This window comes from Stegastes partitus, unplaced genomic scaffold (genome assembly GCF_000690725.1).
Source record: "Stegastes partitus isolate 25-593 unplaced genomic scaffold, Stegastes_partitus-1.0.2 Scaffold215, whole genome shotgun sequence".
Lineage (NCBI taxonomy): Eukaryota > Metazoa > Chordata > Actinopteri > Pomacentridae > Stegastes > Stegastes partitus.
In genome coordinates this window covers 543,998-570,419 of record NW_007577946.1, presented here as the reverse complement: position 1 = coordinate 570,419, position 26,422 = coordinate 543,998, and the positions used below count along the sequence as shown (strand labels likewise).

Sequence of the window (26,422 nt, the reverse complement as noted above, 5' to 3'; positions counted from 1 at the left end):
GTGTCCAAAACCATCACTAATGAAATGCACCTTTCAGCGACCGTCTACCAACCAGTTAGCCACATCAGCATCATGAGGTTTTGTATTTAGAAGTTGTTGCCTCCAAGTCCCATTTTGTTTCCATCCATTACTTTGATGATAAAACACCAAGTCGATTGTAGCAGAAACTTGATTTTCTTAATATGCTCTCCATCATTGTTCCTCCACTACATCAAATACACCTCTTCCTCCGTTCTTCCTTACTTTTCACTTTCATTAAATTCATTCATCCTACTAATCCTCTCTTCCTTTTGCCTTTTCTTCTTACGACTCTCTTTTTTCTCTTCTTCCTCCTCACTTTTTTTTGCCTCCATCCATCCTCCCCCTCTTTCCACTCCCGTCTGCCGTTGTCCTTTTTAACTCCCTCCCTCCCCTTTCGTTCGCCTCCTTCCCTCCGTACCTGCGGAGACGAAGAGGATGCCGGCGCTGAGGATGATGTTGTGGCGTGACTTGTAGAACTCGCTGGCGGCGATGCACAGCCCCCCCATGAAGAGCAGGATCACACTTAGGATAGGGAAGATACTGGAGGCTCGTACAGCGCCTGGATAAACACAAAAGACAAAAAAGTCATAATTTGCACTGCTGGACATCTGTTAAAGTTTGTTGTTACGAATAGTATGACGACGGAATGAGCAAATAATAGCTGACATGGATGGAACATATTAAAAACTTGCCAAAGCGTAATGGAGCACAGCTTTAGTTCTAATTCTAATTACCTGCATAACATGAGAAATAACTAATGCAACCATAATCTATCACAGCTGACATTTTATTTTGTATGCAAAGAGCTGCTTTCCTTACATAGCTGTCATCAGATCCGTTATCTGGCCTATTAAAGCTCAGTTAAAAGACAATCAAAGCTTTTTTTTTTCTGTATTATTATAATTGCTGCCAAATAAAAACCACTTTTTTGCCTCTTCTCCCTTGTATCTAAGATCTCCCCTCCAATGGACGGCATGTCTCCCCTCGCTCCATCAGACCCCTCTCCGTCGCCCTATCGCTCCATCTCAGCGACTCTGTCCGCCGCCCGTGTCCTCCTTCTCTCCCCTCTATCAGTCTGTCCATCAGCTATTAGTCTGTTTGCCCTCTGCGTGGCTGATTTGCTGATTGGCCTCGGGGTTGTCATGGCGCTCCCGCGGTCATGGAGCTTGATCTGGTTTCTGAGGCGACCAATGTCACATTCCTCAACTTTTGGTGGTTTTCCAGCTGACGGAGTTTGCTGCATCATTCTGCCTCTCCATAGACAATTATAAGTATGTCACTGCATCCGTATGTACAGAATGTTGGGAAACACTTTTACTGTGATTAAAAAAAACTTCTTCATATGCTGCTTGTCAGTTCAGTGGATTTCCAACATGTCTGTGTGTGTGTTTATACTGAGCTGAAGGCAGACTGTCAACTATAATCACAATAGTAAACAAAACTTTAAGGTGTTTGCTGATATGGACGTGAAAAAGAACCGCTCGAAGAGGTATAATTTATAAAGATACTACCCAAACTGTCTGTTGATCCTCTGGTGAACCTTTGACCTTCTGTATTTACTGCACTCATGCATCATATCATTTGTGGTAAAGTGGTTTAGATATTGCGGCTAAATGCTTGATTGCAACTTTTCTGTTCGTCTGACTGCCGAACAAGCGTGCACTGTTCAACTCTGGTTTCATTCCCAGATCACATGACAGCATTAAGAAACATCAGCTAGCCGTTGCTGTTGAATCTAAGAACATGTCTTGCCCTTGATATTGTTTCTCTTCCTGTCTTTCACTGCCTTTTCCCCTCTCTGTATCTCTCCGGCATCGCTGCAACTGTGGTGGTTTCATTCACTGATGCGGATCAAATATTAAAAGGGACCTGTTATGCTCATTTCCAGCTCGATATTTTTATTCCGGGACTCCACTAGAGTAGCTTTGCATGATTCACAGTTAAAAAAAAAAAAAGTGTATCTGTCATACTGCCTGTTATGCAGCTCCTCAGTTGAGTCTTTGCCTGGAAAAAGGGAAATATTAGTTTTAGTCTTTAAGAACTCCTCCTGCCTAAAAGCACACTCCTTTCTGATTGGCCAGCGGCTGGAAGCCTGCTGAGGGGCAGCACCGAATGTTTGTGAGCAAAGCATAGAAGTTCCAAAAGCAAACCCTGTAACCCTAAAAAAGATTGAAAATGGCAACTTCTTAAATCCATCCATATGTGTTTGAGATCAAATCCAATCCGGAATACAAAAGTAGACATTAAACATATTACAGAGGGACACCTTCAGCTTGGATTGGTTAATATTAAACTTCATTGTTTCTTTGTTGGGCTGCAAGGTGGAGCGGCGGTTAGCACTGTTGCCTCGCAGCTAGAAGGTCGCCGGGTCGCATCCCGGTGAGGACACCCGGGATCCTTCTGTGTGGAGTTTGCATGTTCTCCCCATGGGTTCTCTCCGGGTTCTCCGGACATGTTGAGGTTAATTGGTGATTCTAAATTGTCCGTAGGTGTGAATGTGAGTGTGCTTGGTTGTCTGTCTCTAAGTGTAGTCCTGTGATAGACTGGTGGCCTGTCCAGGGTGTCTCCGGCATTCACCCTGAGTCAGCTGGGATAGACTCCAGCCCCCCATGACCCTGGTGAGGATTAAGCGGTGTATAGATAATGGATGGATGGCTCATACAAAAACTTTGAATGGGCGCAATGTTGCTTGAAAGCTGCAGCAAGGTTGCACGGTTTACATATTGCATGTCCATGATGTTTCTTTGTTAATATATGTAAGTGTGAGAAAATGTTAAAAGAAGTGGAAAACATCTGCTGTCAGGAACAAACCAACAGAATTACGTTTCGGTAGCTTCATCTTCAACTGCACTTTAAGTTATTTGTTGCAATATTTTCCAAAACATAACCAAATAGTTTTGGTGCCTCAACCGAACCAGACATGGAGTGAAATCCACAAAGTAGACGATGAGTGGAGACGAAACTTGACTCAAGACTGAATGTCTCTTGTCCCTCATTAGCTACCATTCAACCCTCCTTTCTCGAACTTTGTGTCTTATTTAAACCAGAACCCTCACCTACGTTGTCATAGGTGAAAAACTATTTCAAAGTGTAATTGAGAAAGCGGATTAGTTGTACAGGAGCCCTATTCGTGGAGGTGGGCTGTGTAACTGGTAAAATGTTTTTCTCTTGTCACCAAATGACTACGTAGCGTCTCCCTGCACCGTCGGTTATTTGCATGCTGGAGTTTTGCGAGAAAGTGTCGATGCATTTACAATGAAGCTTGCAGTTTTACTCCATCGCTGTGCCTGGAGCACATGAAAATAAAGACAGCTCAAAGTGGGAAACACCTCAGAGCAGTCTGGAGCTTTTATTTTTCCTTACAGGGAGCGCTTTTACGTACATTTGCCTTTATTTGTGAAACTTTGGCCACCAGACATTGTAGCATCACACACGTGAATAAAAACAAGGAAAAGCACAACGTGTCTCCTTTAAGATGACCTCAGAGTTGGCACTGCACCAAGATCCCCCTTCTCCTCCCCCTCCTCCATCAAATTTGTTTTAACCCCATCTCCTCTTCTTTATTGACATGTGCCGTCAGAGCAAATTGTCCTCAAGGTGGAAAGCCCCTCGTACCAGGAGCGTATTGTATGCGCACACATCTTTTTTTTTTTTTAAGGAGTAAGCGAAAATGCCTTCCGTCTCACACACACACACACACACACACATCTGTACTGCACTTGATTTATCACTCACTAGAGGTGAACACACTGCTGCCTGATATTCTCTGTTATACTGGGAGACGTACACGGAGCACAAACCACCTCGGACAGCACATAACACACGGCAGCAGGCTTGTATTTGTAATCAAAATCTTATCGACTGTTTGCCGAGCCCCATCCACCTCGGTTACTGCCGCTACACCTGTCAGGCTTTTAACATGCGACACATTAAAGTTTACACTTTTCAGAAATAACGCTGTCTTGATTCCAGAGAGAAGTGAGACATAAATATGCTTCTCATTTTTACCCAGTGATTGATTTTGAACCGTCACTGGCGGCAGCTGGAGCCAGATAGCTGCACTGTAACATGAGTTCAAATTCAGATGTGGCTTTGCCGATTTAAATTTTCCACTTGCTTGAGAATAAGATCGCTTCTAAAGGGCCTTGTGAATTTTATGGCTGTGGTTGATAGCGCGCTAATTCACAGCCGTAACGACAGTAGGAAGAAAGAGCATCGGTGGGGAATCAAGGATGCAGAAGAAGTTGCAAAGGCATGCTGTTGTGCTGCACAAACTACCTTGCAAATGATATTGTTTCGCACATATAACCTCTAGTATGAAGCGCTATATGGTAGAAAGGCACTCTTTACTCTGGATAGAAAACCAAACTGAACGGGAAAGGCACAAAGAGAGATTATGCTGAGTTACAGGAGCTAGTGGGAAAGTGACTGGCTGCAGCGAGGATGTGAGATTTCAACAAAGAGAGGCACAAATACGGAGCGAAACATAAAAGGCAACTTTGGTGGGAAGCTGAAATTGACAAAATACAAGGAGAATAGAGGGATAAATGGGGGAAATGAATAGGAGAAAAAAAAAAAAGAGAAGAGAATGCAAAATGTAAAGAAACGAGAGGAGAGGAGGAAGACGAGACAAGAGGAGAAGGGCGAAGACTGCAGGCCTCCACTTCTCTGTGAAGCTGCTTCGCCTCCAGCAATCTCTCTCTCTCTCTCTCCCTCTCTGTGCACTTGTGCTTTAAGCAGAAGGCAGGGAGTTAAAAAGAAAGAATTTTTTAAATGCGCCGGCCTCCAGGCGCACCCTGCCACCAAGCGCATCGCGGCGCACAGACGGGGAGAGTCGAGAGTGAATGAGTTTCAGCGGCAGGAGACATCTACAGTATGTTTTCAGTTTCTTTGTCACGTATGCTCGAGGCTGCTGTGAGGTTTGAAAGTCCCGCTCGTAGATTGATCACGTCTGTAAACTGGAGGCCACCCCGCTGCATCACGCTGTACCGCCATGTCGAGCTTTTCACAAGCATCTGCTGTGCGGGACGCTGCTGCAATGGTAAAATGAAATCCACCAAATTCCTTGGTATTAAATTTTGTTCTTCTTCTAGTCCACAGTTTCCCTGAATTCAAATAATAAAAACAAGCTTTTCTTTTAGATCTAAACCCTTCTAGAGCTCTTGAGAGACTTTTTGACCTCTTGTAGCACTACAGAGCAGAGAATGATTCCACTTTTTAGTTTCTTGTTGGGCATGCAAATAGATAGTTACACCTTTCTGCCACTGGTTTTACACTCCTCCACTGATTTACTGTTCGCCATCATGCACCAGAAAGACCACTACAGACATGCACGTTAAAAATGTTAATGACGTTTTCTTCACAAATGTTTTATTAAAAAAGAAATGCATTTAGCATACATGATAGGTCTCAAATATGAATAAACACAGCAGATTTTTGTTGCAAAAATGTGCACGTAACTCTTATTTGTTGACAAGAAACCTTATAATTAAATATTATATCAACATTTCATCGGCCTTTTGCACAGGAGACGAGTTGTTTTCTGCAAAGTGTGGAAACGAAGACACTAAGTTGTTGGACGAGATTCAAAAATATCAAACACATCCCTTTCTGTGGACGGCGTAAAAGTAGTTAGAATTGGCAAATACAAAAAGTCAAATTTATTATATTCTATGAAGCACAATTATTGTTCACATCACCAGAGATAGTTCTGACATGCGAGGCCAGTTTGTTACTAGCAAGAGGATTCCAAATTGATTATCTGCATCCATCAATCTATCCGCTATCTATACCCGCTCAGCCAACACAGGAGCAGAAAGCCTACCGCGGCTCGTAACTGCGAGTTGAGATGCACCCCGGACAGGTCGGCTAATTACCGGCGTGGAAGCGGTTTGTAATATTGTTTCTATATTTCCCTGTTGCAAGATTATTGCTGTTTTAAATTAGAGGGGAGCTATGAAGGCTTTATGTTATGATTGTACATAGAGAAACAATTATTCAGAGGAGGCAGAGGAGAACCTCCACGATGACACCGGTGCTAATGATGTTCCTACAATATACAGTTAATGATCATTAGAACTAATTATCGACTGTGTGATGTTTCATCTCACAAATCATAGTCTGCCAGAAGGTGGGAAGAAGCTCTAAGCTTGCTTATTTTTCTGTTGGAGTTTCTCTTATAGATTTGTGCAAATTAACTAAATACACCAGCTCCATGCGAGACATCCTGCCGTCCTTACATCGCTGAGAACAACGTGAGATACACAAAGGAGGCGCTACAGTCTCGCCTCTTTTCCCCTCACTTCCAAACCTCTTTTCGTTGTCTTTCGCTGCCTCGTACTTTCATCTTCCCTTCACTTCTGCCTTTGCTTGGTTGGTTCTGCTGCAGTGGTGTGTGTTTATATGTGTGTGTCTCTGGCTGACTTATGGTTTCATTAGCTGCGGCAGAGGAGAGCCTTGTAATTGTGGCTGAATTATAGAGGCGGGGGTGGACACCACCATGGGAGCTCCCTGGGTTCACACACACACACACGAGCGTGCGCACACACACCATCTACAGTGCAGCAACCCCCCCATTACCTTGTCACACACACACACACACACGCACACACACGCTAACTCAACAAGCTACAAAGTGAACACACTCATCGATCAGCCTCCCACCTACTCACTCGCTCACTCTCCAAAGTGGGGTGTTTCCCATACACACTGTACGCTACCCGAGCAGGAACAATCTGCTCGCTCTCTCCGTCTCCCACACACACACACACACACACACACTCATCTAACTTCTAACACACACACACACTTCGCCCACGTGGGAGAGCCCAGCAGCAAAGAACATGTGGTAGTGGGAACTCAGCAAAACAGCTACAGGGGAATAACTATCTGAGTGTGTGTGTGTGTGTGTGTGTGTGTGTCCGTGCAAGTCTTGACAAACATGTTCACCAGCAAAATCATTTTAGACAACAAACTTATCTTATTTAAATGGAGGAGGAAGGAAGTACGAAGACAGCACCCAGCAGATGTGCGTCTACACGTGGCTGTGTGTGTGTGTGTGTGTTATCGTGTGTTTTCTTGTGAACACACACACACACACACACACACACGGGGGAGCTTGCGCAGCGTGCCAGTCATTATCATGGCGTATTACTCATGTACACATCGTGATATGCCTCCATGTCACAACTGGGATGCCCCAAAAATAGCTGCGGTGACATCAGCGAGTCCGATGACGTCACCGGTGGATGACGTCACGTGTCTCCTAGCATCCCGATCCGAAGAATTAGCATTATGTACGAGCGTTCGGCGTTCTAATTATAGCAACAGGAGGATTGCGCACAGAATGCTTCCACTTCAGAGTGTTCACAGCAAATCGGGACTGTGTGTGTGTGTGTGTGTTTCTATCTTTGTAAGGACCTGGTTTAAGACCTGAGGAATGAGGACATGTTTGTGTCGTGAGGATGTTTCGGCTGGTCCTCGAATAGCTTTGCGTGCTTTGATGAAACCTGGTTTTAAAAGTCACAGGTGTGAAGTAACAGCACACGTACTCAGATAGCTCTAGATGAAGGGATTCATTTTGTGTATTTTCTACTGGACTGCATAGTTGACACTTATTATCCTTACTTATGTTCTCATTATGTAGATTAACATCATACCTACAAGACATTGGATCAGTTCATTAAACGTGATCAATGAAGGCTTTAAATTGAATGACTCGACAGAAATAAGCTCCGCCTCTTAAAGCTACAACACGAAAGCAGCAGATGTAGTTATACAACATTTGTAATTCTGCTCTTTTACTTTGGCCTTGATTATTGAGTACTTATATGTAGTTCTTGGGGGGCTGCAAGGTGGATCGGTGGTTAGCACCGTTGCCTCGCAGCAAGAAGATTGGCGGTTCGAGTCCTGGTGAGGACACCCGGGATCTTTCTGTGTGGAGTTTGCATGTTCTCCCTGTGCAGCGTGGGTTCTTCCTCCCACACAATCCAAAAACACGTTGAGGTTAATTGGTGATTCTAAATTGTCCATGGCGACCTATCCAGGGTGTCCCCTGCCTTCACCCTAAGTCAGCTGGGATAGACTCCAGCCCCCCTGCAACCCTAGCGAGGATTAAGCGGTGTATAGATAATGGATGGATGGATGGATGGCTCTTGGGTATTTTTTCTATCAGTATGTACTGGATGTGGACCTCTAAATACAACCATCCATTTTCCAAGACGCTTCAAAGCCGGATGATACATGTAACCCCTTCAGCCAGTTCAGGGTCTACCTTGGTGTCATGTTTTGACGTACATGAAAAACCTCCAAAGCCAGACTATGGCAGAAGCCCATACTGGCCACTTGTACCGGCAATTCAAACAAAAGGATTTGCCTTCGGGGTCAGCTCCCTTTTTACTGCGACACTCTGGTAGAACATCACGTTAATGCTGATGCTTCACCAAATTTGTGTCCATCTCAAACTCTGCCTCCCCCTAATTAGACCTCTTCACTTGATGCATCAGCCCACCCTATCCTCTGGTTTCCAGCAGATGCCCATGGCCTCAGACTTCGAGGTGCTTATTTTCCTCCTGGCTGCATCAGACTCAGCTACAAACTACTCCTGGACCTCTACGTGTGCAATATGTGGTTATTTTGGGTATTGGGTGTTGACCACCTTTCAGGTCAAAGAGCGCAGGGCACAGTTTGTTCCATGTCCTGCTTTCATGTGTGCACACTAAATGCTGATGGCAGTGAGTCTGTGCGAAAGCCTCGGTCGTACAGGTTTGGTTTGGGTTCGTAGCGCTGGGTGGTGTCGGCAGTACAGCAAACCTGTATCGGTACGAACTGCCTAATAGATACTTTGGTCCCCAGTGCAGAAACATGTTAGTTTCACAATAAAGGCTGTAAATAGTGAGATCTTTTTTGGCCTTTCCAGTGGCCTTTGTTTTACATCACATGATGACAACAAAATCCACATGAGGAGGACGGAGAGGCCATAAGTCCAAGAACTTTTAACCAGGAGAGTGGGTTTTGAGTCCCAGCATAGTCCCATTGTTTTTCTTCATTTTCAGAATTTGTCGCTCTTTTCTGTTGCTGTTTTCAGCTGTTTTCACTCACTGTTTGCTTTTGTTTGTACTAAAAAGTACTTGGTTATGTTCAGGAATGTGTTATGGCTTTGGTACACCTTTTCAAATGCTTATCAGTGACTATTTATTGTTTTTTTCTTTTGTTTAAGTGGCAAAAATGCTGGTTAAGGTTAGGTACCAAAACCGTTAAGAAAAAAAGATCATCTAGTTGTTTGCTGCATTGTCAGGGTAACCAGTCTCAAGAATAGTCCCTAAGTAAGACAAACATCTCATACTAAACTTATTATTTTTTTTGGTGATGATGCATTTAGTGACGTGGACCAATGTCGCGACTACATTTTTTTTTTTTGTGGTGAGAGATTAGCCAGACAATAAGCCCCTAGACGAAGATAAAATATCCAACTTTATAGACGTAATAAACATGTTTGTAGTCTGGTGCAAGAACAGTTCTGGTCTGTATGAAAACCGTACATTGAATGCTAATAATTTCCCTGCTTAAGATAAACGTGTATGTGAATATGCATGGCAATTATCCACATGCTGTTAAACGTGCATGTTGTATCTCTGGGTGCATGCATAATACATGGCTCCATAACACCTTTGTTGGTCAGAGTGCTGTTAATTAATAATTATCTCCCCATGCTAGAGTCAAGGTTACGAGTGACGTTTGATGGTATGGATGAGGACATTTTTTTTACAGCGAGGGTTCTCACAAATATATAAACGTGTGTGTGTGTGTGTGTGTGTGTGTGTGTGTGTGTGTTGCCCTGCTCAAGCCAGTTAGGGCCAGTGCTGAGCTGTTGGCCATATCTAATCCCATTCATCAGCTCCATGCATGACACAACACACATAGACACTTCACACACTCGCTCACACACTCGCTCACACTGTGTGTCGTATACTTCACACCCTTTTCCTTCTCACTGTTTCTAACTCTGCAAGCACACAGCAGTTACAGTAACCCATCTGAAATTCGTGAATAGTATACATGCATCCGACACCTTAAAATCAAACCTGTAATACACACATTTCTTAGTCAAATCAAAACCTGCATTTCAACACACCGTCCACTCACAAATAGCCATAAGCTCCATCCTTCTTCAGCTGTAAAACACTATCTTTTACCATTTCTGGAAATAAGTATATATTATTAGCGACAATCTCATTTCCGTCCATCGAGGGCAAACGTACAGTGAATACATGCTATTTACATCAAGAGACACAGTGACACCTAAATATACGATAACTCGAATACAAGCCCAGGTTTCAAGGACAGCTGGAGTTCATGTGCAATAATAGCAGACAGAGATGTAACGGACCCTATAGATCAAAAAACTGTTTTATGTAGGACACCACAGCGTCTCAGCAGACGAAGGTGAAAGCTGATGTCCTTGTATATTTGTTTTCAGGAGAACTTGTGACTTCATATGCAGCCCAAGTTGCGATAGAGGACATCGATTGTACGTTTTCTAAATGTTGCACCCAATCCAGAACGGAGCCAGACGAAAGCCCATCGTGCATAAGTTATTTTTTTATTAATAAACGACCTGATGTGGAAAAATTTGACCTGAAACACAAACTCAAAAAGAGAGAAAACCAGATTCTGGCCTCTGGTTTTAGACGCGCACACCAGCAAGGTAAGTCACAAGCTCTGTCCTCTATATTATGCTGTAGCGAAGGATTGGGGTGGTGGCTCTGTGCTCGCTCTCTGTGGCTGTAGCTGATAGTACAACTGCTGCAGGACGAAGGCTGACTGCTCTCTCTTACATAACCGCATGTACGAATTCACCCAGCGAGAGGAGGGTTGGTGGGGGAGGCGGGGTGAGACAGCTCAGAGAGCAAGAGACTGAGGGAGAGAGATCGAAAAGGCCCTTGGGGAAAGAGAGAGAGAGAGAAAACGGTAGAGAGATAGAGTGTGTAAAGAGTCCAAAATGAGTGATGACTTCCATCCTCGATTTAATATTGGTCTACTGCTTATTTCAGTTGTTACAAGCGATCTAAATGGTAGCAGGGATTGTGACATATGCGACTATCTCAACTGGGAATGAGACGTTTTTACAGTTCCGAAGCGATTAAAAAGGCAAATCCTGAGAAATTACACAGAAGCAGAAACACAGTCAGCGGTGCTTCGGCAGGTGTTGCTGCTGATTTTTATCCTGCGTGGTGCGTCTTAGCTAAAGACGACCGATGCCGTTTGCCTTCTTCTCGACGTTCTGTTCTGTGGTGTTGGCCCACATCATCAGTGACGTTGACACGGGAAAGCAACAGTGCACTTGTACACATTTGACTATCCCTCTTAGATCAGAGGTATTATATTATCATGCATGTGGCTGTGACTTCACATTGCACACACTCACCCTATTTCCACAAGAAAGAAGTGGGAAGCACTGATAAATGACCTATTTTCTTTTAGATTAGGTACGAGGACTGTCAAAGGCAGAACACCTGCATCACTGATTAGTCTTCCTGTGCCGTACGATTCAGGATGGATTTCCCTCCGCAATCACTCCGCTGTTTGAGGACGTACATCTATTATTGTAGTGAGGATATCAAGAACCCACTCGTCAACAAATACCGGGGCGCTACGATCTCACCGAGTTCCCCTAGCAATCTCTTATTTATTTATTTTTTTTTCAGATCTCCTGCTTCTGACTTTAAAAGCAGTGTGATTGAAATTCAAGGTGGCAGAGGTGGTCTGGGAATAGTAGAGGAAACACAGGGTGTTTGAAGAGGAATGGTGTTCCGTCTCCTAGCTGCCGCGCAACAAGGCACCAACCCAGTCCGACTGAACCGGTAAGACGGCGGCTGCACCGAGAAGCTTCCCGACGGGAATGTGCAACGTGAATGTGAAGCAGAGTAAAAGAGGGAAAAATAAACAAACAAACAAAAAAATCCTGCCTTGATAAACAAATGTTGCATCATATCCATCTGTCAAAATGTGTCATCATCCACACTTTACATTGTTATTGCAGTAATTTAGCTGACACTGTTACTCAGAGCGACTTGCAGCGAGTGCTACAGTAGAATGGGCTTTGATTACCCCATCGCCGAAGATTACAGGAAACCAAAAGCAAATAGTAAAGGAGTCAGTGTGTTAGGGGCATTTAATATAATTAAATCGCGCCGTCTACAAAAGTGGTGCTCAGAAAGCAAACGGAGCAGCAACAGAAGGAGTGCAAGATGGTCACAGTCACATACAATTAAGGACCTGACGCAGCAGTGTTGCTTATACACGTCAAGTACACGCTGTTCATGGCCGTCCACCAAACCCAGTTAAAGCTGACCTTATTGGCTGAATACCTAATTAGAAAACAGCCCGATATAACTTTGTGCACGTGCAAACAAGAAGCAACTAGTTTCTACATGAGTCCCGTTAGATAAATGATAGGAAAACAAGGATTTTTTTTTCTTTCTGTGAAACAAAAGTCCATTTATCTGTGCCATACAGAGCTACACCCCAAAAACTATTACGCATGTGCAGTAATCCACTTGCTGAAAATAGTCTGCCACAAACGCGCTGTTTCTCCGATGTTCCCATGTCCAGCTGAGCCATTTTAGAAAACTTATTCCTAGAATTATAACTAGACTCAAGATCTGTATCTGCGGTAAAAATTCATTGGCTAACTGATCTAGTGGGAACTGACATCGTGCTGGTTTGGGCTTTATCATAGTAACAAAGTCAAAGAGAGACTGACACAAGCAGTCCGACTGTTTTTTTTTAAATTAAATTTGTTGTCCATGTGTAGCCTCAAGTACAAACACAGATAATGGGAAAGAATGGGAAAGGATGAAATGCAGGCTAAGTGGTCCAGATTAAAGTGTGATGTGGGATCAGAAAGTTCAGTCTGTTTCATTTGCAGCAGGTGTGATCAGTGACCGTCCTGATTCCAGATGCATAGTGTGACCAACATCTGGATCTGTGTTGTGTGTTTTTTTGTTACGTCTTGCATTTGTGGTTTCACCATTAACCTGCAGAAGCAGTTAAAGTCGTCTGCAACGGATCTGTCAACAGGCCCGTGGTGTTCTGACCTTCATGGATCATCGCTGGTGACGAGAGTTAGGTGTACGGCCGCGACCCAAAAACCAAATTGCAGCCTTTGGAGTGGAATAGTTGCGGCATAATCACGTGAGGTCAGGAGTGCAGCAGGACTATGCGTCTCTTTTTCTCTGACAGCATCGTGCATTCCTGTGAATTCCTCCCCCAGGGTCAATAATGAGTTCTATTGTAATGTCCTGAGACGTCACACTGAGGACATTTGGAACAAGCGATCTGAACTTTGGCAAATGACAACGTGCCCGCTCACAGTTTTGGCCGCGCCAACAAAACCGTTGCTCCTCACCCACCCCCAATTGCTGGATTTGACTCCTGGTGACTTCTCCCTCTTCTGCAAAATTAAATCCGAGTTGAAGGGTGATTGTTTTGACACGCTGGAGGCGATCCAACAGATAGTGTTTGACACGCTTAAAGAACAGGACTTCTAGGGAGCATTCCAAGCGTGGTAGGAGCACTGGGAGCAGCGCATTGCTGCACAAGGTGACTATTTTGAAGAGGCTGGTGGCCAAATTTAAATTAGGTACGCTACGGACTACAAACTTTAATCCCACATCATAAATTCAAAATGAATAGCAGCTTCTATCTTCAGCTTGAAAACAAGGTTGCAAAAGCTACCACAGCAATCCCTCAGTGTCTTATCTCTGTCTAGGATTTTAGCTGAATGATTTGGATCAGAATTTTTGGCATCCGTCTCCACCCAAACGGCTGCAAAAAGATTCTTCAAAATGTTACACTGAGGAGTCACAGAGAAAGCCAGAGTTTGTATGTCTAGTGTTCGACCAAAACTAGTTTACAAGTTTAACAAACTTTCTGAAAAACACTTGAGTGGACCTGACAACAACTTCAGTTCCCTCTGTGTCCTGTTCCCCATCATCTCTCGCTCCACCCCACGGCCTCCATCCACCAGCTGTCAGACAGGCGTGAAGGCCTCAGTGGAGATGGACATACAGATGGATGGAAAGCAAGAGGGAGGAGGCGAGGGATGGATGGAAGGAAGGAGGAGAGGGAGAGGTGTGACCCACTTAGCAGAGCCTGGAGTATTTATAGAAGAAAGTGTCCTAATTGGCAAGCCGCTGGGAGAGCGACAGCACTGCACTGGTACCCTACTCCTTGTCCTTCACCTCCACAACCTTCCCTTCTCCTCGTCCTTTGCTTTCTTCTGATACCTTTGCTCCTGTCCTCTTTCACCTCCCAGAACGTGTCTTCTCAAAGACTCCCGTCTCTCTCTCTCTGCTGCCATTCCCTCCTTCTTCTCTTCCACATCAGTGACCTCCTTCTCATCCTTCAACTTCCACCTCTTACCCCTCCTCCTCTTGTGAGACTCTCTGTTCTAACTTTACACTTCACTCTCTAGTTTATCCTCCTCTTCAGTTTTTTGCCACTTCTTGTCTTCACCCCAGCTATCTTGCCCTCTTCCCTACATCCTCCTTTTATTCTCATTGGTTGTTTTTGCCTCGTCCCATCTTCTTTGCCTCATGGTGTTCGTGTAACTCAGTGATGTTTTATGTCACACTTGTTTTCCACACATATCTCAGGACTCTTTGGAAACCACGAAGCATACATGTAAGATGACAACACTATTACAGAAAGACTTAACTCATGTTGCACTAGATGCTAAACCTTTTGGTCTTTGAAAATGGAACTTCAAAAATAAATACAAGGTCGCAGTGATTCAAAACAAACCAAAGCTGGATGATTATAAGGGAAAACGGATGAAAGTGTGCAATGAATTCTAGGAACATGGCTGGATGAAAGAACAGACTCACGTAGGAAGTACTCTGAAGCATCCGCCTCATAGTCGGCATCCTCAGGAAAGTGATCTATCTGCTTACACATGCCTTTAAAGGAACCTGAGAGAAAGAGAGGAAGAAGTGGCATTAGAACAAACAGGAGAAAATTAACAGTTCATAGCAAAAAATAATCCAATATTGTATGTGCACGTGTCTGTTTGTCTCCAGTTCAATGCCAATCCATCACTCGACTGCGGTAAAAATTGAAATAATGAGAGGAAGAGAGGAGATACAGAAGGACGGGACGACGTAGAATCAGAGAGGAGAGGCAGAAAATTTGGGAAGATGGAGAAAAAAGGGGAGTAGAGGGGGAAAAAAAAAATGTGGAGAAAAGCAAAGAGGAGAAGTGGGTTAGATGAGACATTGGAGACAAAGGCGATAAGGAGAGGAAGAGGATTTTGCCAAAACGCTTTGAAGGGAAACACAACACGGGACAGAAAGTGACAGACAAGACGAGAAGAAGATGGGAGGAGTTTAATCTAAATGCATCAAAGATGCAGGTGGGAGGGTGAGGAGGAGGAGGCAGGAGGAGAGAGGGAGCGAAATGCAAATGATGGAGAGGAAGAAAGAAGAGCTGATAGTGCCGCTCATTAAGAGAGATTGTGTGTGTGTGTGTGTGTGTGTGTGTGTGTGTGATTCGCTTGGTTCAGCTCCAGTGGTAATTGTATGCCCTCCCAAACCACTGCAATTAAATGGCCCCTTGTTAATTGGCGATTGAAGGACGAAAGAGTAGTGCCCGGCTTTCAAATGGGCATCGGTTACACACACACGAACACACAATTGCACAACATGTCTCACACTTACAGACACATTCACACACTGTAGCCCCGTCGTCAAGCATCTCGCTCCTCTCTCATGGCGGGGAGAGCACTTACTGCTAAACTTTGAGAATCTGCATTTTCGTCATGACTACAGAGGAAAGAACAATTTTACACCAAAGCCCGACACATAAAAGTGAGGAGAGAGAGAGAGAAAAAAAATGTGATGACAGGGCTCTAACAACAGCCTGTTTCATATTTACATATCTTTAATACACCTCAGCAAACACTCAGACGAACAAAGTGTTTTTCATCAGGTAGACTTTGATAGATACATTAAAGAAGATATTTCACCAGGAAGCGGCGCGGAAACCTTTCAGCATCCTGCAAAACGCTTTCATCATTTCATAATTTCGGTGTGAACCGTTGTGTGTGTAGAGCTGCGCGTTGGAGATTTCTGTTGGGTTCCTGAAAGGACTGCGATGAGAGACGGCGGCGGCGGCGGCAGCGTGGGCTCCGGGAGAAATAGCCTCACATTCGCCCCTTTTGTCTCTCTTACTTACTGCAATTGTTTGTTGTGCAAATGTGAGTGGTGCTACAAAGTCAAATATGCTCGAATCATGCCGCGTGTACTCGAGAGGGTTGGAGTCATCGTAATAAAGTGCTCTAAGTGTCGACGAGCAGTGGCCTTTCAGGTGATGTAATTTGCCCTACAGTGGATATAAAGCAGGGTTTGTGTGTCTTGAAGAAATTACATTTAAATGGCAGCAATAAACGCGTTGTCTATCAAACCATGAGGACATATTGGTGCCTAAAAATTCTAGTAAGATGCACATGTGTGTGGCCAACATATTCAATCTTGCGTTACATTATCCACTTGTAGGGTTTGCAGCATTATTTAGCGCTTTATGGCTCATGATTACACAAGGGCAGCACTTTGTTAAGGTTACTGGAAAACGATGCAGGAAAAGCCCACAGTGACGGTAAACACAATCTTTCCCTAAAGCAGATTTAAGGACAAAAGGAAGATGGAGGTAAAAAAAAAGGACAAGAGGGCAGGGATGAGAAATTATACATGAAAGAGAGAGGGTGGAGACAGGGAGTAGCGAAAAAGATGAGGAGGAGGAGAAACCAAGAGAGGGCAGCGTAAGGTTAGTGAGACTCAAAACAGGTGGACGTTGAATGATGAGCGAGAGGAGCTGGTGTAGAAGAGGAGGAGGAGGGCGAGGCAGCAGGGAGGCTGGTTTAGTCTTTGAGAAAACATTCTGTGACTTAATGGAGGACAGGGGAAAAAGTTGTTTTGTTGGGATCCTACATGCAAAATCCTGGTCTTTGGTCTCGGAGTCAAGAGCTGTGTAGGTCCACCATCCACCCCGACAACCTCCCGGTTAATCCCAATGTAATCCAGTCAGAGGAGACAAATTATAAAAAAAGTAATTTCCAGGAGACAGAGTTGTAGCTCTTATGACAGGATGATTCTTTAGTCTTAAATTACATCATTAGCTGCTCAGCTGCGGATTTATTCCTGACAGATCTTATTAGCTTTGTGTTTTGATGGTGTCACCTATAAACAACAGCAGATTCCTGCCTTGACGGTGACGGTGGGTGAACTTCTGCTAAACAACAGCAGCTGGGACTGAAGTTTTCCTGCTTTGATAGAATTTTATTAAGCAAACGAGTCCTTTCTGTACGACACTGATACTTCTTCTTTTTCTTTTAAAGTTATTTTTTTTGCCTTTGTGCCTTTATTGGATAGTGTGTGAGAGAGAGAAAGGAAAGTAGGGGAGAAGAATGGGGGGAGGACATGTGGGAAAGGGTCATGAGTGAGATTCGAACTCATGACCTCCACATTGGGACTGTAGCCCTGCACATGGGATGCCAGCTCAACCAGGTGAGCCCCTCTTCTTCTTCTTCTTCTTTTTTTTTTAAAGATATTTTTTGGCCTTATTCGATAGGACACAGAGCGAGATGGGAAAGTGGGGGTAGAAGAATGGGGGAAGGACCTGCAGTAAAGGGTCATTAGTGGGACTTGAACCCATGACCCGCTACATCGGGGACCATAGCCCCTCTACGTGGGACGCCAGCTCAACCAGGTGAGCAGGCAGTTCTGATCATTCTCACCTTTGGGGCTTTGTCAAAGCACGCTTCACAACTATTGGAGTGGTTTGGTATTCGACATTACAGCTAATTAGAACAGGTGTGTTTGTGCTGTTGACAGGGGAAACAAATAAAATGTAGAATCTCCTCCGTGAAACTGAAACTGGGTCAGTGAGAAATGATAACAAAGATACCGGCCAAAAAAAAAAAATGTTGCCACACAGAAAGTATCCTTTATTATTATCATCTGGGCTTTCATTAACTTTTACATGCTACGTGTCTTTGCACCATTCGTAGCATCGAAGGACGTCACAGATGCCCACTTCTGCTTTGTGCACGTACAAAGAAACCAGTGTGCACTCCACCGTACTCACTGTTGAGACAAGACTTATGTCAGCATCATACGGGAAGGCGTTCAGGTGTGATGTGTCTTCTGGTCTATTCATTCTTTTTTTTTTTTCTTTTAAATTCCTGTATAAATCTGTGATCTCTATTGTTTCCCCCAACATCTAACATACATACAGCACGATAAAATGTTCAAAATGGTGTCCGCTCCGGTTGCTAGGTGATGTACAAAGTCGAAGATGCGGCGAAGACACTGCTCCACGGGTACCATCGCTCCCTCAACTTTAATAAAAAAAAACAAAAAAAAACACTCCTTTTCTTGTTTGTGTTTTGCTTTTTAATTTTACTGTTTTGGTGTCTTCATGTGAATATCCCCCCTCCACCCGACATGTCAAACACATCAAATCTCACACACACACACTCCCAGCTATGCAGAAACTCCATCATATCCATTCTCTCTCTCTCTCTCTCTCCCTTTCACACGCTCCCTCACTCGCTCCAACACATGCCCACCCACGCTGCACCACAAGCACATGTAATCTGGAATTGCATTTTCCCGTCCTCCTCTCTGCTATCGCTCTCACACACGAGCCTCCCTCTCGTTCACTCCTATCTGTCTCTCGCATACATTACATGCGCCCGCACCCCGAAGACCGGATTCCCATTTGAACCGAAAGCCGGCGGCTTCCTCCCCCTGCTCCTCTCGCTCTCCCTTTCTTCCTTTATGCCTCCTGCGATTCGAATGAAGAACGGCGCTTTATTGTCTCGACGGGGGAAGAAAGCCGGGCGGCGTGTTTCATGCCTGATTTATGGGGTTAAACACATGATATACGCTGAGCGACCACTTTGCTAGATACACCTGTACCTCTGAATGTGGTGCAGGCCGGTACAACATGTAATTAACAGCTCGGTATCAAAAAAAACCCTTGAATATTCATTATAAATGCAGATTTTTACAGCTGACAGAACCGGATTGCATGAGTGCACCTTATGAAGTGATATTGCAGATTAGCAATACAACCTGCGCAAGCAAATAAATATGCTTAACATTCATTTAAGCTCTTTATAAACTGTACTAATCTGTCGTCAGCACTGTTCTATGAGATTTCTGTGGTTAAAATGGCTGTTTTTTTTTTTTTTTTAAGCTGCACTGACATCAACCGATCTTTTGCTCAGAACAAAACAACGCCTTTGTTGGCTGCTGTGAAATCCCCGTCTAAGAAACTCCACCGTCCTCCTCCTCCTCCTTCCTTCCTTCCTTCCTCTCTCGACAAGTCATCATAATGAAGTGTCGCTCTACCAAATTGCCCCTGTTAAATTATACATTCTGCTTAAACATGGAACAGATACTATTATTCCGAGACCAACCTGCACCTCGGGGGTCAGGGCGGCTCCGTCACCCACTTACGCTCGCAGCGAGAGGGGCCATTGTGTCCCCCGGCGGATGATTTATATCAATAAGAAGAGACCTTGGCGACCCCCCCTCCTGCTGTCACGAGCCAATCAGAAGCCTGCTTATCGACTGACCTCACAGCTGTTAAGGATAAGTTAATGTAGTGTGATGAAACACTAAGAGACACCCTTTTATGAAGTATTAACATCCTAACCCACTCAATGAGATACAGAAAAACGTGTGTGTGTGTGTTAAAGAGATGTGAAGTATAAATGCCCTCTTCTGAACCAGCACCGTGTGTTATGCAAATACTTGGCATAGTGTCTTTATTCCTTATGCTAATTACGGCTCAGTCTATCTGTATGCTAAAGTGCCATTAAAGTAATCCCTCAGCTGCAAAGGTGGATGAACATCAGAGACCTCAAAGGAGACGTGTTGCACGGCAAAGCTGGCTATCGGCTCAGTTCGGTGGATTACAAGCGCGATGCACAGAAAACGTGTTTCGCTCCTTTCTTGATCTTTTAATGTAAATTCATCCGGGGAGCACCTGCCGACGCGCCCCTCGTGCTTTTGTAAACACGTCTTTGTGCTCTCAGATGTACTGAACATGCTCCTCTCCTGCTCCCCAACGCCGACCTTCCAGTTTCAGCGACATGTACGGAAGAACTGTGAAGTCAAAGTGTGGCTCGACATTTATTTAGCTGCCTAAAAACTGTGTTCTCCAATATCAGGATACTATATTGTAGTAAAGCCATAGAAGAAGATCTGGTTGAACCTGTTGACACCCAACCTGGACTGGAAACACCATATTTTTAAGGCCCCTCGGAAACTTCAGCGTCTACTTTTGGATAATTGAGTCGTCCATCATCTCACACAGTTTTTTGTTACTTCACAGGAGAGACTGTGTGTTTTATTTTAGAATACCTTAATCATACTGTCAGGCCTCCGTCAGTCAACATATTAAATAGATGTTAAACTAAAATACCCTTTGTCTAAAACTTTCTCTGTTAGCAGTCAGTATTATGTGCAGAGAGATACTTTAGGTTTCAGGCGATTTGGTCATCGTCTGCTGTCAGTCACATTGTCAGTGTTTTACATGTGTTAACTGAGGTTTCCTGCATCTTATGGATGAATTTAAAAGCTTGTATCAGAATCAGTAGAAGCTTCATGATAAAGGTTTCTGATGTAGATCAGAAAAAATGAAAAATACGACCAAAGCGTTGTTACTTTTGACTGAACCCTTTGACTTTACGACATGAAACTTCAGCACCAATCACTCTGAACCTCTTATTATGCTGGAATAATAATTACCTCCATTATTTTATATGTTGTGTTGTCTTGCACTGTACAAACACACTTTCAGGATGCAAATCATTTGTTCAAATCAAAATATAGTTCGTCAGAAATTTCAGAAAGAAGAAATATAGGCACTAGAATTATTAACTATGAATAAACATTTCCTTTTACACAACTAGAATTTGACAATTCTTCTATTAACGTAATTCAAGGATTTTCACTTTAAAGTCCTGGAATTATTATTTTTCCAGGTAAGAGTTTGTTTCCTGTACTTTACATATATGGTTGCAATTATATGTACAGTCGTGACTCGATAATCCGACACTAAATGTAAAACCTTCTTTTATGTCGGATAGCAAGGTTGTCCGATTGTCAAGACGGAGGTCGAGATACAAGGAGGGCTTGATGCTGGAAGGCTCATTTGTTGTTAATTATTGTTCATAGTTGTTATAATAACTAGCAGGGCTGGTCCCAATAGCACTTTCTGGTGTCTGGATATTCAGGCCCAATTAATGACGGCACGGTCGGGCGGGACCACTTGCACCCCAGGGGAGCGCTCCGATGGCGTGGAAGTGTCCAGAACACACAGGCAGTACTTGGCTGCTGATGCTAGTTTAGTTAGCGCTCACACTTCTGTTTCCACCATCGGTGGCAGCGGCGGGGGAGTGGCCGATACGCTCCATCACTCGCTGCGTGTGACGTCGTCGTGCCCTCTTGTGCGCATGCGGGACACTTTTGGGTCGTATGAAGTTCACACAGCAGATCACATACAAGTCGCATTTAACTGGAAACGTGAACGAACTCCCAAAGAAATCGGATTTCACAAAAAAATCTGAATTGAGCATTAAGTCCTGCAGTGTGAACGTAGCCAATCTGTGGGATTGTTCAGTCAGATAATACACCGTGATCCTGATTGGTGACATAAAATGTCATGTCAGAGTCAGAATCCGAGGCTGTCGGTATGTTAAGACTATTTTTCATGGGTTCTGTTTGTTTTTCCTAAAAACCTGTTGGATAGCAAAGTTAAGGATTGTTAAGGGTCGATTATCGAATCACGACTGTACACATAAATATATGTATATATAAACACAGAGAAGGATGTTAATGCTCACAACGGGTTACAGGAACTAACATGCCTAAGCAGACACCATGTTGCTCTGGGATCCTCGACGCCGATCAACACATCGTACTCAATACATGACAACATAAGTACTCACACCACGACAATGTTTGAGAAAGAGAAAAAAAAGTGTCCTGCACAGGTACGACGTATCACAGACGCCCAGTCAGACATAGAAATGCTGCCAAAAGTCCACAGAAGAACCACAGTTGCAGTATTTCCCACTGTCGTAGGTCCGTCCATGAGGAGACAGATGGACAGACGGACTCACAACAATACCAGCTACACGATCGCAGGTGATAAATATAATAAATGTATATAATTTGGGAGGAACACGCGCATACAGGTATAAAAGAAGCAGCTACTTTCTCTGTCTGTTTGCCTACAAGCCTGTAGGTTTAGTGGCTCCACCATAAAAAAGACAAATATTTTATCTGTTTTCCACAATGAGAGAACTTCCAATAAGTGAAGACCATCCTTTGTCCTGCTTTCAGGGACAAATTAAATGTCCAGGTTTACATAAGACAAAGTATTTATTTCTCCGTTTTTTTGATGGTTTGTTTTCGTATTTAACTTGCCTTGTTGTGCATTTAGCTCTATTGATTCCGCTCTACAGTAAAAAGTTTGTGAATAAGAAGTCCATTAAACAAAATCAATACAGCGAATATAATATCCAAAATGAACTCCTCGCGCATTTGAGGAATAAAAGTTTGATACAGAAGACGGGTTCCACTCCATGAGGCAGAGAACAGAGGCGACAGAAAGAAGGCATTCACTTCATTAAACGACTTCATTGTGAGCTGTATTTCATTTTAATCTTTGAACCCGGACGGCCCAATTCATTTCCACACAATTTCAGAACACGTTCGACAATAGAGAGACCTATTAAAGATAATTGTAATAAATGTGGAATTAGATTCTCACCCTATTTGCTCTAACTAATTTAGAGTAAGCAATTACTTTTCCTATCAGCAGCCGGGCACATGTGTGCACGCACAACACATAAATTAGTTTGATGTGCATTTGTGACAGAAGAAAGAGAACTGCTGCGGCGCGCTGCTGGGAAAAAGCCTTCCACTTTGATTCTTTTTTTTTGCGTGTGGAGAATATAGCGGTGTGTTGTCATGGGGCACGAAACAGAAGGTGGCAAATGGCTGGTTAATTGTAATTTGGCAGGACACGGCGGTGTGGTGGAGGGCACCAAAGTGGCCAGGTGGTCAGAGACCATCCCATAACCAGGTGTTCGCTCTTTCCATCCAAATGAGTTCATCACTGCAATTTCCCTCAGTGCTAAAGCGATTGAGCTACAGTAAAGCGCCGCTGAGCCAGAGGCAGGTGGTCCGAGGCGTCCAAAACCGATGTTCACGCTTTCATCCAGAGGCAGCGCTGAGATCTGAGAGGAATGTGAGCAGACTCTCACGGGAGATGTTTGAAAGTTTTGACACCAGATCTCACAGGAGAAGAAGGAGATGTTTCTTCAACAAGCAACAAGTGGAGACTCTTGGAAGTCTACGTTTTTATTTTTTTCCCAACATTGTAGAAATTAAACAAGCAAAACAAGTGTTGCTACAAGTGTTAGCGAGCCTCGGAGGTTCCAGGTGGATTTCCTTACCTGGATTTGCTAAAATAACCGGCTGTTCATTTTCACATCTAGTGTGCTCACAGTCGTCTGATTTAATTCTTGGAAGAAACTTAATAAGTGTGTTTAAGAAAAATGTCAAACCATTCCCTGAAGCCAACACAACTGTGAGACGAGATCATTATGAAAAACCCTGGATTACGCCAAATTTAAATATTTATTTGCAGAAATCTTAATGAATTCAACTGCGGTTAAAGATGAAGTAAAATAAAAATAAAAATCTAACAAGCATGTAATATAACAGAGAACAGCTGATAACGTGGCTCCTTATCCAGCATTAAAACAGTTGGTACAACAGTTGCCGACATCCCTTCGCATTAAATTTTCCTGCTTCAGCCCGGCGTGAACATCACCTTTAATTGTACAGATTTGTTAGGAGACGTATTCGCATGAGCTGAAAATGCAGCAGCGCTTTTTCATTTTGTGGGACAGGGCTGCAGTTCAGCTGTTAAAAGTAGGACTTGCACTGTGTCACCAGCATTTAGCGCTCTCAGAACAGGAGTGTTACAAGTCGCTGAGTGCATGCTCGCCTTGAACAAGGGCTGCGGATTTTCAGAACGCATTAACCCACCTCGCTGTTCTCCCCCCCAAAAAAACAGGCACGGCGATTTGAAGCTGTAAAAGGATATAAGTGGTGAAAACAGAGCCACAATCAGGATCCGCGGTCACACCAGAAAGTGGCAAACTCACTGATGATGCCGCTGCGCTCGTATTACTAATTAGGCAGTAAGTGAGCGGTTTTAATTCAAGGGAATGTGTTTTTAACAATACACCCCCTGTCTCACTACTCATTTCAAAGCGACAGCATCTCTTTGGCGGAGCAGTTTACGCTCCTGCAGAGCCGGTTAATGCGAAATTAGATGGTGCGACACAACTAAGATGATAGCTTTGCTCCATTTTGGGCTCGCAAATGCACAGTTTTCTCAGCAAAGGCGTGAAGGTGGAGCAAATTCGTACACCAGTGTTACACTCCAACCCAACACGTAATGCACCTCAGCGAAGGAAGTCAGAGTGATTTCGTTTAAATATACTGATTTTAGTTAAAAAGTTGTAAATGCTAGTTTAACTAAGCCCTTAAATCCATGCACCCTGTGGTCTCTTCATTAGCTAATCGGGTCATAAAAGCAGAGTTTATGGCAGAATAGTTGCATTTAGATAATACGTAATTGTAAAAAAAAACTAATAAAAATAATGTGAACAGAAAATGGTCAAATTAGGAGAAGATGTATCACAGAGTCGGGGAGGAGAGGTCCAGTTGTGAGCATAAAAAAGAAACTAACTGTCGCTGATTACACACCATAAACCCTCAGCCGTGCGTGCAAAACGTACCGATTGCCGGCGTAAATTTGCAGACGGAGCCACAAAAGTGTCAAGCAATTAAACGGTTACAGTTAATAAACAATTCATGTTCTAACGGGGGAGCAACAGCAACCACCTGCAAACAACCACACTGTCCCCCTTTTGAGAAATCCCTCAGCGCTCTCCCGGGTCCCTCCGCTGCTCTATCCTAGTTTTGTTTGGTAAAACTTTCTGCAATGTTTTCCTCCCCTCCCCTCCTCCCACCCTGATGAATTCCTTTGGCACAGAGGAGAGAGGAAAAAAAAAAAGGAGGAAAATGAGGTAATAAAAAGACGGAGAGAGGGACGGGAAAGAGGCAAGATATATACGAGAGACGGCGGGGTGACAGAAATGACAGAGACGCAAGGAAGCCGATAGCATCCCTCGCAAAAGCTCATTGATAAATGAGGCAACAGATGTTTGGTCCTGTGTAAAATTACACCAGGCGGCTATATGTGGAGCAGCTACCTGCCCTCATTCTGCAGCTCCACATCCTCCAAAAAGCCTCTCTATTGCAGTGGGCAGCCTCAGTACAGCAGATGAAGATGCAATTATTCAGGTAAAATAATTTTTAAAAAGAGGATAACATTTCGCCTAAAATGTCATGTTTGTTCCCGGTTACATGAAGAAGCCACATATGTTTTCTCTGTGGCTTGTTACGGCGAGTCACCAGCGCTAATGTGATGAGTGACATATTGAAGTCAAGATGCTGCGACAGTTACATCCGCTAGAAATATCCTAAGTGACGTGTGAGTCACTTTGTGTGCGTTTCTATGGGAAACTTTGGGATCTCCATGTGAATCTGAAAGAAAGTTGTGTATCTCTGACAGAGTTTCAAAAGCTCAAAAAAGTGCATTGCAGCGAAGGTGGGCCGCGCAGGAAACTAACGATACGACAATGTTTTTCTCACATATCGGTGGTGTCACTGTTGACTTTTTTTCAGCTTTTACAAACTCTGTGAGTCATATGACATTATTGTGGTGAATACCCATAAATATCAATAGCACTATCGCAGTCATCATCTACAATTATTTATCTTTTCTTAAATCACCTGCAGATTCGGGAGGCGCTCGGCTCATTTGTAGTGGCCTCATACAATCCCGTCTCCTGTAAATTGCTTTTTCTGTTGCTTGTCGAGCATTTGGACCACACAGAGGGGAGGTGGTCGGGTGACGAGCTCTGTGAGTGGTGAGGTTTAGCCAATGAAAGCACTTGTAGGGACGGATTGTGGATGAATCGTCACGCAGTGTTTAATATGGTGGAAGATGGTTGACTTCATTTGATGGCTAGGAATTGTGTTCAGATGGTGAATGGGTTCTTAGCAGTGTGTGTACATTCAGTGCCAACAGTTTAACTACTAGAGACGAAAACTTAGCTCAAATTCCATCACTTGCAAGAGGAACAGTCGTGACTTCATAATCCGACCCTTAACAATCCTAAGCTTTGCTATCCGACAGGTTTTTAGGAAAAACAAACAGAATCCATTAAAAACATAGCGACAGC

General features: G+C 43.8%; 1 protein-coding gene across 1 annotated transcript in view; it reads right to left on the bottom strand.

The window, feature by feature from the left end:
- LOC103356701 (voltage-dependent calcium channel gamma-2 subunit-like) overlaps positions 1–26,422 on the bottom strand; it is a 74,668-nt gene that overhangs the window by 5,428 nt on the left and 42,818 nt on the right. The window contains exons 2-3 of the mRNA XM_008280945.1: positions 14,910–14,993; positions 440–580 (exon numbers count right to left, since the gene is read on the bottom strand). Coding sequence (XP_008279167.1) covers positions 440–580; positions 14,910–14,993 — 225 coding nt within the window. The remainder of the gene's footprint in view (positions 1–439; positions 581–14,909; positions 14,994–26,422) is intronic.